General features: G+C 44.5%; 1 protein-coding gene across 1 annotated transcript in view; it reads right to left on the reverse strand.

The window, feature by feature from the left end:
* Nucleotides 1-15,575, reverse strand: part of TPCN1 (two pore segment channel 1) — a 58,322-nt gene extending 42,747 nt beyond the window's left edge. Inside the window, 1 exon segment of the mRNA XM_015425289.1 lies at nucleotides 15,192-15,575. Coding sequence (XP_015280775.1) covers nucleotides 15,192-15,288 — 97 coding nt within the window. The 5' untranslated portion in view covers nucleotides 15,289-15,575.
* Nucleotides 15,576-16,526: the final 951 nt, after the last annotated feature.

The following is a 16,526-nucleotide window of genomic DNA, read 5'->3' on the forward strand; positions in this document are numbered from 1 at the left end:
GCCTGACGGCCTTTACACATCCGTTTCCAAAAAGCTTTTTCAAAGAGGGGATAGGACGTTGTCCATACATGCAATACTGCCACTCCAATAAGACTATCCCAAATTCTCACCAGCACAATTTACAGGAGAATAACATCCCTAGTTCCAACCACTAGACTGCAGCACTCTCTCTTCAACACACCAAATAAGGAACCATCCGCAGAATAAGAATTCAGGGTTTCTCTAGAAACTTCGGCCCTTTAAAACACACTCTAAGGATGTAGTTGCATGGGGGTGGGGTGGGGGGTAGAGATGAGATTGTCTCCTGAATGCTAATCCATGGGGAGGGCCCAGAATATTGACATCCAAGGTCCAAGCTGCATCTGACAACAACAGACCCATCTTTAAAAGGCTATACAGACACACAGTGTATGAGAGCCACACCCATTACTTTTTTCCCCTACAGCCCCTCTCCCTGCCAGTTTCCCCCCAGCTGGGCTCACTACCAATATCCAGACAAAACTGGGAGAGAAAATACCTGGAGGGACACACCACTGGGGTAAGCGTAAGGTGGAAGGGAAGGATCAGCACATTTAGTGCTGTTTGCCACAGTAGCAATTGCTTCTCTCCCCAACACACACATACACACCTCTGCTTTACACATAAATAGAGCAGATTCGCATCTCCATACAAGAACCTGCTTCTACCACATAATCTGGGGTTTAGGAAGAATGCTGGGCTGAAATATTGTCCCTGACACGCTATTCTATATACCTTTCTATTAGTGCAATCCTAAACAGGGTTATACCCTTCAAAGTCCATTGACTTCTTTGGGTTTAGAAGTGTGCAATTCTGCCTAGGGTTGAACTGTATGGGCAGTAAATTTATTTCCATGGGGTAGTGTTGTCTAGTGGTTTGGGTGTCAGATTAGAGTCTGGGAGACCCAAGTTCGCTGCCCGGCTCTCCCTTTTGCATCCAGTTAACAGACCAATGACTGGGGACTATCAGCCTTCACTCAAGGGCTGTTCATCTCCATGACTGGCTGAGCTGTTGTCTCAGACTCCACCCCCATCCTTTCAGTTCTCTGTCTGGTTCCCCACGCCTGCCTACTTGCTGTTGCACCCACCCCATGACTCAGAGAGATTTGCATTTTTTTAAAAATGGAGTTCTACTACTCACCTAGGGCTTCTCTCACCTCTCATTCATGTTGTTTTAGTAATATTTATCAATTTAGCTGGGCTCCTAGAATTTGTTCAAAAACTGCAGGGCTTCTTCCCCACATGTCCTAATATCCTACCCTTTCAAAGTACAGCAGATCGTTGCACCCTTTAAATCATGGCAATAATGCAACTTTGAAGCCTATGCACCAGCTTCATTCCTCTTGTGCCTGCCTAGAGTCAGTTTTAGGGCAGTTCCAAGCAATGTTCCCTCTAAGCTGTGAAGTCTTGTGAGCAAAAATTCTACTTTGTGAGCTACTGGCATTAAAGTTGTGAGCGAGTGATTTGGCTACTGCCTAAATTAGTTTGCTCTGGAGACATCCTTCCTGAGCTAAGACAAAAATGTGTGAGCTGGAGGCTAAAGAACTGTGAGCTAGCTCACACCAACTCAGCTTAGAGGGAACACTGGTTCCAAGGTTGTCTACAACCGTTCAGAATGGGTTGCCAATGTGGAATTGAGAATGAGTGTTTCTTTCCTCCAGGAAAGCTTATAAAACAATATTATTTCAGACGGCTTTTTGTTATTGCAGACCATGACTGTGGGCTGCTTTTTGAACAGCCGTTACTGTTCTGAGTATGCTTGGAGCATACCGGAATATAATACCCCAAGTTGTTTAGGGAAAGGTTAGCTATCAATATTTCCAATAAATGCACTAATTATTTTAATATCCTAGCTGCAACAGGTTCACTGGTAGAGCCTCTGCTTTGCATGCAGAAGGCCCCAGGTTCAATCCTTGGCATCTCCATTTAAAAGGACCAGGCAGGAGGGGATGTGAAAGATGAGACCTAGAAAGCCACTGCCAATCTGAGCAGACAATACTGACTTTGATGGACCAAAAGTCTGATTCAGTATAAGGCAGCTTCATGTGAAATACAAATCTAACTGTACAGTCTCAAACTATATCCTTAGTCATCTCCCTTTAAGGAATCTTTGCACTCACAGCCCAATCCTGTGCACGTTTACATACAATTAAATCCTGCTGTGTTCAGTGGGGCTTACTCCCAGGTTAGACTACAGTCTCGATTCTCCATGTATATTTCCTTCCCTTACCGGCAGCCTAATTTAAATTCTTGTGCAGCAGCCCACTTAATATTCCATACCCCAGTCTTTGGAAAGGCACTCCCCAATGATTCAGCACATGCATTGAGTCAATAGCTTTATTAAATGAGGTGCTACACTTTAAGAAAAGCAACACACGCGGCCACTATGTACAACCAATGCACAGCACGATGCATCATCATAACTCCACAGAGTCCTAGTTTCAATTAATTAAAAACATTTCACACCCAACAGTTGAACAAAATTAAGTTAATTACATGCAGACCTGTGTCATGGCCCTTCCCCATGGGACAGCATCCTATTAAGGTCACCAATCCCCTGGTTTCAGAAATGCCAATTATTTCTATCCAACTCTAGTACTAAGCATTCAAGTTCTACCATGTTTCCTCTCAAACAGCAAACATTTGTGGAGGGGGAGGCATAATCCCACGAACAGCAAAAATAATCCATTGGACATAATCCAGCAAACACAGGTTCTAACTAACAGGCAAGGCCAGGTTACTGCCCAAGAGACCCAAGTCTTTCCTTACTGAGATCTCTTCCCTTACAAGGAACTCCTCTTACATGGGAAGAGGTAGCATGTTGTGATTTGCGCCTGTGCTCATATCCTATGCAGCTTGCCCTTGGGGGCTTTACTGATATCAGGTTAATGTTCACTTAAACTATTTCGCTTTCTTCATTGCCCTGTTTATCTGTTCAAACTTTTGACTTCTCTCATCATCCATGACGTGTAACTGCTAATTCTGTTGATTTATGACAGGATTCACATCTAACCTTTCAAACTTTACTCCTCTCTTTTCCCTTTACACTGAGAATGTACACTTGAAAGATTAATGGCAGATTAATGGCAGAATTCGCACCGAGCTGTTCCTCCTCTTCTCCCTCCCATCACAATCTTCCCTACAAGAAGAATTTCCAGTATGATTTCCCTTCACATATCTATCTGAAGAAGTGAGCTGTGACTCATAAAAGCTCATATTGAAATAAATGTTGTTAGTCTTTAAGGTGCCACTGGACTTTTACTTCATTTCTCTGCAGCCTGTCTTAGGTCTTGCAGAAGACAAAAGTGGGGGCAGGAAGAGGGCATTTGGGGCAGCTCAATAACTTGAGCTGGCCTTGTATTAGGTTGCCAGTTCCATTGAAAGGATGCCACTGTCTCTGCCACAACTAACTTTTCTCTACTTGGGCCTTTGAGCCATATCTCATCTACCTGGCTTTGTGTTATTATGGCCCTGGTCCATCTTTTCCGCAGTCTGCCCTACTTTAATTAGCAGCATAGGCAAGCAGGTAGTGATCTAGCCCTGCCCTGCTGTATGTTTACCCTTTTATTTATTTACTACATTTTTAGTCCACCCTTACTCCAAAGAACTCGGGGCTACACATACCATTCTCCTTACACTAACCCTGTGAAGTAAATTAGGTTAAAAGAGAAAAACTGAACCACCATCACCCAGCAAGCTTCATGGCAGAGTTGGGAAACTGAATCTTTTAGGACCCAGTCCAGCACTCTAAAGTAGGGATCCTAGTCCAACACTCTTAACAAGCATGTACTGGCTGACGAACTAAAGTTCATCACAGATTTGGCCGGTTTGTGGTTCGTGAAGTGATGTTTGCAAACTGAAGAATCGCCACAAACATCCACAAATTTTGATGCAGTTCATGGTGGTTCATGAAGAGCAGAAGGCCCCTGAAGTATAAGAGAAGCTTGGGCGAATGCACGAGTGCTTTGGACCAGTCATCACCAAAAAAAAGTCTGAAAGACACTGTTAAAAGACATGTCACAAGCTAAGAGGTCTGTTTATAGTCTTCATTTGTGTGTGTTATGTTGGGGTTACCAGATGTCCTCTTCTTAGAGGACATGTCCTCTTTTTTCATGTCCACCCTCTTTTGGGCTCTTTTTAAAAAACTGATGAAAATTTCTTCTTTGGGGGTTGGAAGGTTAGGGATAGTTTAGTTAGCGGCAATTATTTATTTATTTATTTATATTTCATTTATATCCCGCCCTTCCCGCATGCGGGCTCACACATTTATCGCAGCTTAAATAGTAGGGGTATTTAAAATGAAATTTGTCATAGTGATCACTTGTTTGAAGTAGTTAGTTGGAAAATATGTCCTCTTTTTTGCTTTTCAAAATATGTTCAAAAACCCTATGTTATGTGCCATCAAATCGCTTCCAACTTATGGAGACCCTATGAATTAAAGACCCCCCTAAACTTTCTATCTTTAACAGCCTTGCTCTGGTCTTACAAGATGAGGGCTGTGGCTTCCTTTACTTGGCCAAGCCAACTCATGTTGGGTCTTCCTCTTTTCCTAACATTACAGTCTTTCCAAGTGAACCTTGTCTTCCCCCTCTTGCATATACACCTTAAAGTGGTGAGGGGGGTTGCGTGTGTCAGTGAAGCTAAGAGCTATACACTCAGGGGTTTAGACTCTAAATTCCTAGCAGAGTCACTCAAGGTAGAAGGGTCAAAGCTGAGACACTGGACTCAGGTGCATCCACCCCATTCAGGAATCAATGGGCATATCAGAAGACAAGAATTGACAGTTCCAGTGGTGATGGGGGTGGAGAAATCCTTGAAGGGGAGCTACTGGGCAGGCAGAAGTAGTGGAGGGTACCTTGGGGCAGAATCTTTCATAGACTGTGGCAGTGACACTTCAGCTAACCCTAGTTAGTACTACACAGAAGAAGGCAATGGTAAATCAATATGCTGTCAAAGGCTTTCATGGACGGAGTTCACTAGTTGCTGTAGATTTTCCAGGCTGCATGGCCATGGTCTCAGAGATTACTCCATCTTTCCGTGTTATACCTCTGAGGATGCCAGTCACAGCTGCTGGCGAAACGCCAGGTACTATACTGCCAAGACAGCCCGGAAAATCTACCACAACTAATGGTAAATCACTTCTGATCTGCTCATTCCTCAAAGACCCTGTGATGAGACTGCACTCATACTAACAGGTAAAAAACAAGACCACCTGGTCCAAAGCCCTGACCTGGATAGCCCAGGCAAACCCGATCTCACCGGATGACGAAACCTAAGCAGGGCCAACCCTGGCAGGTACTTGGATGGGAGACTTCCAAGGAATACCAGGGCTGGGACACAGAGACAGGCAATAGCAAGCCACCTCTCTGATATGTCCAAGCCCCACTAGGGGTCACCAGAAGTCAGCCAGGCACACACAAACACAATACTCCCCCCCAAAAAAAGACCATCTGGCCCAACATTTTTCAAAGTTGTATCTCACTAACATGGAACAAACGATTTGACATTCAAGCCATTTTTTTTAAAGGACAAAATTTACTCAATTGCACCTAGGCAATCTCTTCCCAATACATTGACTATGTTTAGCAAATAAAAGTACCTGCGTACATGTGCTTGAGACAAGCCTGAAACAGCCAGCCTCCAGAGTTGTAAAATAACCCCTTTAGGTCTCATTAAAAAGTTAGCAGATTAAACTATTTTCTAGACTGAATGTGTACAACAGAGCAGAGGGTTTTTTAAAGCTAAGGGTAATAAAAGGGGCAGGAAAGGGGCAGGAAAGATCAAGCATACAAGAGTTTGTATCCGTTCAATAAGTGGTGTGTAAACAGTAACAGGTAAAGCAGGCGTCTCCAACCGTTTTGAACCTGTGTGCGCATCTTGAATTCTGATACAGGGTGGTGGGCACAACCACAAAATGGCCATGTGGGAGGTGGAGCTGACCACACACACAAGGAACCAAAGGGCAAGGGGTAAGAGAAGTAAATTAAAAAAAAACACCACTGAAAGAGAAAAACTGAACCACCATCACCCAGCAAGCTTCATGGCAGAGTTGGGAAACTGAATCTTTTAGGACCCAGTCCAGCACTCTAAAGTAGGGATCCTAGTCCAACACTCTTAACAAGCACGTACTGGCTGACGAACTAAAGTTCGTCACAAATTTGGCCGGTTTGTGGTTCGTAAAGTGATGTTTGCAAACGGAAGAATCGCCACAAACATCCACAAATTTTGATGCAGTTCATGGTGGTTCATGAAGAGCAGAAGGCCCCTGAAGTATAAGAGAAGCTTGGGCGAATGCACGAGTGCTTTGGACCAGTCATCACCAAAAAAAAGTCTGAAAGACACTGTTAAAAGACATGTCACAAGCTAAGAGGTCTGTTTATAGTCTTCATTTGTGTGTGTTATGTTGGGGTTACCAGATGTCCTCTTCTTAGAGGACATGTCCTCTTTTTTCATGTCCACCCTCTTTTGGGCTCTTTTTAAAAAACTGATGAAAATTTCTTCTTTGGGGGTTGGAAGGTTAGGGATAGTTTAGTTAGCAGCAATTATTTATTTATTTATCAATTATTTATTTATTTATTTATATTTCATTTATATCCCGCCCTTCCCGCATGCGGGCTCACACTTTTATCACAGCTTAAATAGTAGGAGTATTTAAAATGAAATTTGTCATAGTGATCACTTGTTTGAAGTAGTTAGTTGGAAAATATGTCCTCTTTTTTGCTTTTCAAAATATGTTCAAAAACCCTATGTTATGTGCCATCAAATCGCTTCCAACTTATGGAGACCCTATGAATTAAAGACCCCCCTAAACTTTCTATCTTTAACAGCCTTGCTCTGGTCTTACAAGATGAGGGCTGTGGCTTCCTTTACTTGGCCAAGCCAACTCATGTTGGGTCTTCCTCTTTTCCTAACATTAAAGTCTTTCCAAGTGAACCTTGTCTTCCCCCTCTTGCATATACACCTTAAAGTGGTGAGGGGGGTTGCGTGTGTCAGTGAAGCTAAGAGCAATACACTCAGGAGTTTAGACTCTAAATTCCTAGCAGAGTCACTCAAGGTAGAAGGGTCAAAGCTGAGACACTGGACTCAGGTGCATCCACCCCTTTCAGGAATCAATGGGCATATCAGAAGACAAGAATTGACAGTACCAGTGGTGATGGGGGTGGAGAAATCCTTGAAGGGGAGCTACTGGGCAGGCAGAAGTAGTGGAGGGTGCCTTGGAGCAGAATCTTTCATAGACAGTGGCAGTGACACTTCAGCTAACCCTGGTTAGTACTACGCAGAAGAAGACAATGGTAAATCAATATGCTGTCGAAGGCTTTCATGGACGGAGTTCACTAGTTGTTGTAGATTTTCCAGGCTGTATGGCCATGGTCTCAGAGATTACTCCATCTTTCCGTGTTATACCTCTGAGGATGCCAGTCACAGCTGCTGGCGAAACGCCAGGTACTATACTGCCAAGACAGCCCGGAAAATCTACCACAACTAATGGTAAATCACTTCTGATCTGCTCATTCCTCAAAGACCCTGTGATGAGACTGCACTCATACTAACAGGTAAAAAACAAGACCACCTGGTCCAAAGCCCTGACCTGGATAGCCCAGGCAAACCCGATCTCACCGGATGACGAAACCTAAGCAGGGCCAACCCTGGCAGGTACTTGGATGGGAGACTTCCAAGGAATACCAGGGCTGGGACACAGAGACAGGCAATAGCAAGCCACCTCTCTGATATGTCCAAGCCCCACTAGGGGTCACCAGAAGTCAGCCAGGCACACACAAACACAATACTCCCCCCCAAAAAAAGACCATCTGGCCCAACATTTTTCAAAGTTGTATCTCACTAACATGGAACAAACGATTTGACATTCAAGCCATTTTTTAAAGGACACAATTTACTCAATTGCACCTAGGGAATCTCTTCCCAATAAAAGTACCTGCGTACATGTGCTTGAGTTAAAGGACAAAATTTACTCAATTGCACCTAGGCAATCTCTTCCCAATACATTGACTATGTTTAGCAAATAAAAGTACCTGCGTACATGTGCTTGAGACAAGCCTGAAACAGCCAGCCTCCAGAGTTGTAAAATAACCCCTTTAGGTCTCATTAAAAAGTTAGCAGATTAAACTATTTTCTAGACTGAATGTGACAACAGAGCAGAGGGTTTTTTTAAAGCTAAGGGTAATAAAAGGGGCAGGAAAGGGGCAGGAAAGATCAAGCATACAAGAGTTTGTATCCGTTCAATAAGTGGTGTGTAAACAGTAACAGGTAAAGCAGGCGTCTCCAACCGTTTTGAACCTGTGTGCGCATCTTGAATTCTGATACAGGGTGGTGGGCACAACCACAAAATGGCCATGTGGGAGGTGGAGCTGACCACACACACAAGGAACCAAAGGGCAAGGGGTAAGAGAAGTAAATTAAAAAAAAACACCACTGAGAAGCAGGAGTCACAGAGAGTAAAACCAACACTACAGGGGCAGTTGACTCTGAAATCTTATTTTAATCTGCACAGCCAGTTACGTGATCCCTGGCCCCAAGAGGGTCTGGCTGTCCTCAACCAGAGCCAGGGCCTTTTTGTCCTTGGGCCTGTAAGACAGAGTTGCTCCACCAGGTGTAGAGTTGAGGGCAGCAATGGTTTTCCATTTTGATTGGCCTCCCCCATTCCTTTCTCCATCTCTCCCCCACCCCCTTTTCCCTTCATACCAGGCAGTTTTTAGATACTTACTCCCCCTGAGATTTTACGCCATATATTAGTAGAGTTGTTGGTTTTATCATTTTATTATATTTATTGTATTAGAATTGTGAATGTTTTAGATGGCATATTGTGTTTTATCATGATGTTACCCATTCTGAGCCCATTCACGGGAGAGAGCAGGCTGTAAGTCCAGTGAAACAAAGAAATGAAGTAAATAGAAGCCCTACTGGGCAAGAACCCTACCTGGCCCCACCCAACTTCCTAAAAACACTTGGCGGACACCAGGAAAGGTGCTGCCGGGCCACGTTAGGGACCCCTGAAATAAAGGACTGCTTCATTTCTTCACTAACTTCCGAAAGGTCCCACTAATACTGGATTGTACTCAGGCTAAACAGAAAGCTCGTTTTAGAGGCATTCATCAGATGCATAAATATGAAGAAAGAGCCAGGCGCAACACTAAGTACCAAGACTAACCAAACAAAATTCCACATTCCCCTGTTAAAAAGTGCAAAAAATGTAGTGTTCTGGCTCATAAGCTCTATCCAGGAAAGAGTCTGAGCTTGGAACCCCTCAGGCAGTGAAGGGAAAAGAGGCAATCAGCAATGGCTCTAACCACTGCACAGATGTTTCTGTTTAGTTTATACAGTACCGCTTATGGAATGGGGATGGGCAAAATGAGATTTCAAAGCAGGGGGGCTGACAGCAGCAGGAAGAATCCCTCGCTAGAGAGATCTGGGGCAAAGGAGTTTCTCGCAACCATCAGACTGGAGGAGATGACTAAACTCAGCAGGCCCACCTTTTGTTTGCGTTCATCTGTGACTAAAAAGGCCTGGCCATATCCCACATTTTTAAATCTAAAATGCCCTAAACATTTGCGAGAACCACAAAAAATAATAGTAAAACCTTGCCGAATGGATGTGTTCCCTAGGAGGCCATGAAAGTCTAATCGCTGTTTTGTTTCCAACAGTTGTTCCGCTTTCTGCGTCAAATGTTCCGAGTCAGCTACAACGAGCAAAATGCAACCAGACGCAGTTGAAAACTTTGGCATTTCAGAACTGCTGTTTGAATGTCTCCGAGTGCTTTAAAAATCTTTTATGGTCCCATAGCCACCTGTTCCCACAACAAAAACAGTTTAATGACAGCATGCATATAGACACACAGCTCCTATCCCTCAATGCATAGCAGCAGCCTTGTCTGTTTTTAGCTTCAGCTACAGCAAATAAAATACAGCCCCTCTGAAACCACAAGAGTCAATCTGACTCTTCACTCAAGAAATCTCATTCATGTAGTCTAGATAAACTCCACAATTATACATCTTTTGTCTCCTGCCCTGTCACGGAAAACTAGCAGAAACCAAGAACACACCACTTTTATTCTGAAAGTAGGGTGGACTGGAAGAACAGTGCTTTATAACTTTTCTAAGCTCTGAAATATAACACCTTATACCCCAAAGGCAGTGCAGAAAGGAAATGATTGATTTTAACTGTGCAAGGTTGTTGGCACAACTATAAAGGGAAGTTTAAAAACAGTTTATACTGGTACAATGTACACTGAATCTTACAAACATCATATTGGCTGGATTCATACACCTGGCATTTATAAACCTTCTCCTTGCCCCTGTGTGTTTTAAGTGAATACACTTTTCCCATGCTGGGTTGTTGAGGATGAGAACACGCATACGTTTGCCAACAGCACAAGAGAGACAAGAACATTGTTACTTCCACCGAGAGGCAGTGGCTGCAATGCTGGATACGAGTGTGTAGAATTTCATCAACAAACATTTGTGCAGTGTACATTACACAGACATCTTAAGAACACAGTAACACCCACACGCATGGAGATGCTGCCCCTGTCCAAGCATCAAAGGGAGCCACCAAGGACATCTGTGAACAGAGCACAGGATTGTCTGCGCTTGAATGAGGCTCTCCATTTGCTAGGCAAAGTGGGTGCTAAAACACAAGAATTGCCCAGCTACAGGACCAAAACACATACAATGGTGGTAGCCACATTCAGTGTGTGCCTTGTTCACATTTATAGGAAGAGTAGAGGAAGGAAACATCTTATTCTGGCACTAAATAGAAGTATGGGGCAAGAGGTTCCAAAGACTTCCCTAAATCACTTTTTTGCAATCCAGTACACAGACTCCTTTCCCTCCCTGGCCTGGCTCCCATTCCATAAATGAGCCCAGCAGGGAGAAAAGTGCTTGGGCAACAGAACACAGGTGTAACACTGGGCTCCTTTTTTCAAATCCCGCTCCCTTATACAACTGGGTGGCAAGCCAGAAGAGAGACACAATCACTACCCTGCTATGCTCCATGCAAAAGAACAGATATAGATGGAGGAGGAGGCAGAAGGTTCCCTTCATTCTTTTTGGCAACCACTGTTACAGAAAACAAAAGGGCTGGTTTCTCCAAAGTCTGGCCTGCAAAGTTGGCAAGGGTGTTGCAGTGTATATACAGTATCTCACAGAGTTTCTCCAGAAAGCATTTCTTTCACCCCTTACTCACACACACACAGCTTTTATTCCTTCCAGCAGGGAGCTAGAAGGTCTACAGTTGCAGTCCTGATAAAACTTACTTAAGGCATGTCTACTAGCAGCTGTGACCATCAGAACTCCACAGCAAGATTATTTTGCTTTGGGTCTTAATTATTTTTTACTATGCCATAACTGATCTGATCTGTGGGTTGTACTCCCGGCTTGCCTCTATACAGACTTATCCTTGCGACACTCCCATGGCAAGTCCAAAGAATAAGATTTCCATGTGGGAACATATACAAGAAATCAGAAGGACAGCCAGCATGGTCCAAGTTTGATAGCAGTCTCTCAAGCTGGCACTTCATGGTCAGTTTTTGCTATCCATCTTCTCTGCCTCTCTCAATATTCATTGTCAATTTTCTCCTCCTTATCCCCAAGGAAATCTACTCTTTCGTCTCTGCAGTTGCTGCCAAAACATTCTGGTTCCTCATACGATTACTATCGGCTCTCTCGCTAGTCACTTCTCCCTTCTGCAAGCAAATAATTTAAAATGCTGTCTAATAAAATAATCTTCTAATATCAGGCCACCCACCACTGTTCTTATGCTCTGAAATTTCACATGGCAAAGTATCTTCTTATGGCATAAAGCACTCATTTCCAACAAATCGATTTGTGTGGTGAAAAGACGACATAGGAAGCAACCCCGGTTCTCTTGGCTATGTGGTGAATGTTGTTTCAAGAGTTAATGGGTTTAAAGAGTCTGAGTAGCTAACATGGGTTGTCATGAAACAAGAACTTTCAGTCAGCATTATGACACTCATTTCCAACAAATCCATTTGTGTGGGGAAAAGACGACAGAGGAAGCAACCCCGGTTCTCTTGGCTACGTGGTGAATGTTGTTTCAAGAGTTAATGGGTTTAAAGAGTCTGAGTAGCTAACATGGGTTGTCATGAAACAAGAGCTTTCAGTCAGCATTATGATCAGTGTTCCCTCTAAGCTGAGTTAGTGTGAGATAGCTCACAGTTTTTTAGCCTCCGGCTCACACTTTTTTGTCTTAGCTCAGGAAGAAAGGCTCCAGAGCAAACTAATTTATGCAGCAGCCAAATCGCTCACTGACAACTTAAATGCCAGTAGCTCACAAAGTAGAATTTTAGCTCACAAGACTGCACAGCTTAGAGGAAGCATTGATTATAATGAGCAAAACAGCTACTTAAACGCCATTTTCTGAAAATAATTATTATGCCAGCACAGCTGAGAAATTCATAAGCACTCTCTTTCCTCAACAACATCCTTATGTACTGGAGCAAAATGTTTATCTGAAAGACGTCTGCTGTTCTTTTACAACAGTATGCTGATTACAGAACCGCATAACAGCTACTTAATTGCCATTTTCTGAAAATAATCATTATGCCAGCACAGCTGAGAAATACATGAGCACTCTCTTTCCTCAATGACATCCTTATGTACTGGAGCAAAATGTTTATCTGAAAGACATCTGCTGTTCTTTTACAACAGTATGCTGATTACAGAACCCAGCACGTGGGCATCATGCATAGGCCAACTAGTAACACCCATCCTAAACAAACCACTGTGCCTGTCCACAGCTGCATCAACAGGATCTGTTTTTCACTCTGACTGCACCCTCAGAGCCATTTGGAATAATGCAGATTATTTTACATGGTATGCCCTTGCCTCAAAACACAGGCCTCTTTGGTTAATCAGGGATAAATGGTTAAATTAACAAGTGCAAATTATAACTTTGACAAGGCCATCTCATCTCCCCAAGTACAAGGAAGCCAAGCACTTTAATAAAGCAATGCACAATGGCTTAGTTTTCTCTTTTGGCAATGAAGGAGACATTAACATGTGAATTCTCAGGGGCTGGTTCCTTAACTGGAGCCTTTGTAGAAAGATCCATACAAAACTGATAACTCAAGCCAGCCAGCCAAGTCACACACTATAGGGGAAGGTTCACTAAAAAGGTCATTAGAACATAATTACAGAACCCAGCACTGGTTCTGAATAACAGATCAGGTTCAAGGTTTTGATGTTAACCTTTAAGGCCCTAAACGGTCTGAGGCCAATGTACCTATTGGATTGCCTTGCTTCGTATACTCCCCATAGAGCATTATGCTCTAGGGAGCAAAATATCCTAGTGATCCGTGGCCCGAAAGAAATCTGGCTGTCCTCAACCAGAGCGAGGGCCTCTTCGGCCCTGGCAGCAGCCTGATGGAACTCTCTGCCTAGTGACATCCGTGCCCTGCAGGACGTGGTCCAGTTCCACAGAGCAGTAACGGTTTGTCATCAAGCCTGGCCTCCCTTACTCCCCCCATCTGTTACCACCAGTGGCCTGCCTCATTGTTAGGGAAATTAGCTATGAGACAGAGGAGGCCAGAGGGGTACCAGGGACTGCACACCTATATAAAAAGCACAAGGAGTTTGCAAATAAAACTTGTGCGTCCAGAAGGGGCTTGATTCTCTTCATTAGCGGGGGGCAACAGATTCAAGTTGATGCCCAGGTGGGGACTTAACATAAATTGTGAGAGGAGTATCTTCAAGAGTTTTAAAAGTTACCTGTATCTGGCAACCAAGTTGTCCAGCCTAACTAGTGTGACATTATGAAGACTCATGTCTTCGGCCATTCCCCATACACATACATGCATGCATCTCTCTTCCCTACAGGGGTAGGACCAAACTTTATGTGAATGATCTCCAGGTACGATTCCCCCACCCCCTGTATCTTATGAGTCTGTGTACTCATGCTAGTTTGACTAGGGAAACAATGCAGAAGCTGGGAGTGTTTCACTCTCTCCATTGATGCCATTTTCAAGATCCAAATTTCCTCCCCCTCCTCCAGTTACTATTTGCGCCACAGAGGAATATACACACAGGCACTTTATCCTGGCAGTATTTTTCCCTTAGACAACACATACAGCAGCTTCCGGGGGAAGAACATGAAGGGGAACCGGATGAATGCCCCAAGCCCCGATATCATTTTCCCAACCAAAATATCAATCCCGAACACACACATTTAAAAAAAAAAACAAACAGAAAATCAGTCACCAACCTCCTGACCAACAAGAAAGTTGGCCCTTCAAGAGACTTACAAAATAAAGTAACTTTGGAATCAGCTCTTTGTCAGGCAGCAGTTTTTCTTCAGGCCAGTTTGACCAGTGATCGTGGAAGTTTTTTGCCATCTTCTGGGCATGGAGCAGGGGGTCACTGGGTGTGTGTGTGGGGGGAGTATTTGTGAATTTCCTGCACTGTGTAGTGGTTTGGACTAGATGACCCTGGAGGTACTTTCCAACACTATGATTCTATGATTAGCACTAGCTGAACAATATATCATCTTAATTCTCTAGGTAGTTTTCAGGGCATACTTTGGTTTAAGGATACCTCAACAGTATTAAAGTGCACTAAAATATTAGGTCAAACAAGAGAATAGGTACGAGTCATCTTCTAAACAGAAGCTCTTAAAGCTGTTCTAAACTATTTATTAGGTGAATGTTATGCATGCGTATAAAAAACTTTTTTCTCTTTTAGCATGCAACCCATTATTACTTCCAACAGATGTACAGACTCAAGTCTGTGAGAACGTACAGGGAATTATGGGATAACGACAGAGGACTCTGGGATTCCTCTATTCACTTTATCTTCCCAAAGTGAACCACCACTTTGCAAGGTATACAACACAATCGGCAGGAGTAAATGTGATGCTCCACATATTTTAGCAGGCACACACATTTAAAAACCTAATGTACAAGCGTGCATGCACATACATTAACCTATCATTCAGGTACACTTCAAGAGCTGGAACTAGCTATGGCTCCCCCCACCATGTGAATCCACACACAATAGCCACAACATAAATCAGCCCTAAGGCATATTGACATCAAACGTCATTTCCCCCAGTTTGCAGGAACCCAGATCTTTGAAGAGAAAAACAACACTGCAAAGAAATACAAGCTTTACTACAGAAGGGAGAAAAGGAGAGAGGTGATCTTACTTTCACTGGGGGGCTCCTCTGGCGCAGAGACATGGCCTCTACTTTCATCCAAGGTGAGAATAAGGGGAACATCATCATCTTCCACATTCACAGCCATACCTCCTCCTGGGTTTTGTTGTTTTTGGTCCAGTCAATGTTTTAAGCAGAAGCTTTTATCACAGCTTTGTCAAAGATCGGGCACATCTTCCAAACTGGAAACAGTCCAGGAAGACATCTCATTCATACCCTGAATAACTCTGGCCCCTACCAGAGCAAACACCCTTGGGATACGCAGGATCAAATACTGTCAGGAGCAAAGCAGAAATCTTCTGGTGGATGCTGACGCACACTTTTGAAGGCCAAACCTCACCACTGCTGCTTCCCAAACTGGTCCAACAGCGTCCGTCTCTGACCTCAGCAGCCCTTAGGACGAGGAGGAAAGAGAGGCGGGGAAAGGAAAGGTTTTAAAAAAACAATCACAACAGCACTTGAGCTACCATGCAGGAATGAGATGTATGAGGTGTTGTTACCCTGCCTAAGAAAAGAATGCAACTCTCTTCGCTCTTCGGAGTACAATGGAATCCATCCTTTCCAGAACTCTGGGTCACAACTATAAATGGGGGAGGCGGTTCTTTAATAGGGCCTGTCGGCCTTGATCTTGCAACCCACGTAAAGACGGACACGTTTGTTTTAAAGCGACCTTTTAAAGCGAAGAAACCAAATACGAAACTGTAAATGGCATCGCCTCGCTGAGCGCTTCCCGAGTATCGTCCGCCCCCCGCCGCCTTACAACGCAGCCTGCCCCCATAACACGCTTGAAGCAAGAATCCCAGCCTCACGTCACGCCTGAGCCCCGGTACCTCTCGGCTTGGACGGCAAAGCCTGTCAACGCATCCGGCCTTTGGGGAGGAGGGAGGGAGTGGGAAGACGTTGCCTACGAGTCAGCCTAGGATGGCGAATCTTTTGGCCCGCCGGCTCCGTCCTAGCCCTTCCCTTTCCAGACTAAGCGGTGGGGGGTGGGGAGAGAAGGGTCGCGGGTCTTTCCCCCGCCCCGCCAGCAGCCGCCGGCTGGGGTCGCCTTTCTCCTCCTCGCTGTCCCGCTAGCGGCGGAAGCAATTCCTGGGTTGGTCACAAGGGAGGAGAAGCTGTATGTGGGAAGGGGGGGGCGGGGATAAAGGGCGGCTTTCTCCGCGGAGGCGGAAACGGGGGTCTCTCCTCAAGACGGTCGCCTCGCAGCCGTTTCACGCGCGAGAGGTCATTCCGGCTCTACCCGCTCTCGTTGGGGCTCTTTAAAAAGTTATGGCCGCGGTTGCTGGCGGCTGCAGCTGCAGGGGGGGGGGGGGGGACCCCCCCCCC

The sequence above is a fragment of the Gekko japonicus genome, unplaced genomic scaffold, assembly GCF_001447785.1.
Source record: "Gekko japonicus isolate JY-2015 unplaced genomic scaffold, Gekko_japonicus_V1.1 scaffold135, whole genome shotgun sequence".
Classification (NCBI taxonomy): domain Eukaryota; kingdom Metazoa; phylum Chordata; class Lepidosauria; order Squamata; family Gekkonidae; genus Gekko; species Gekko japonicus.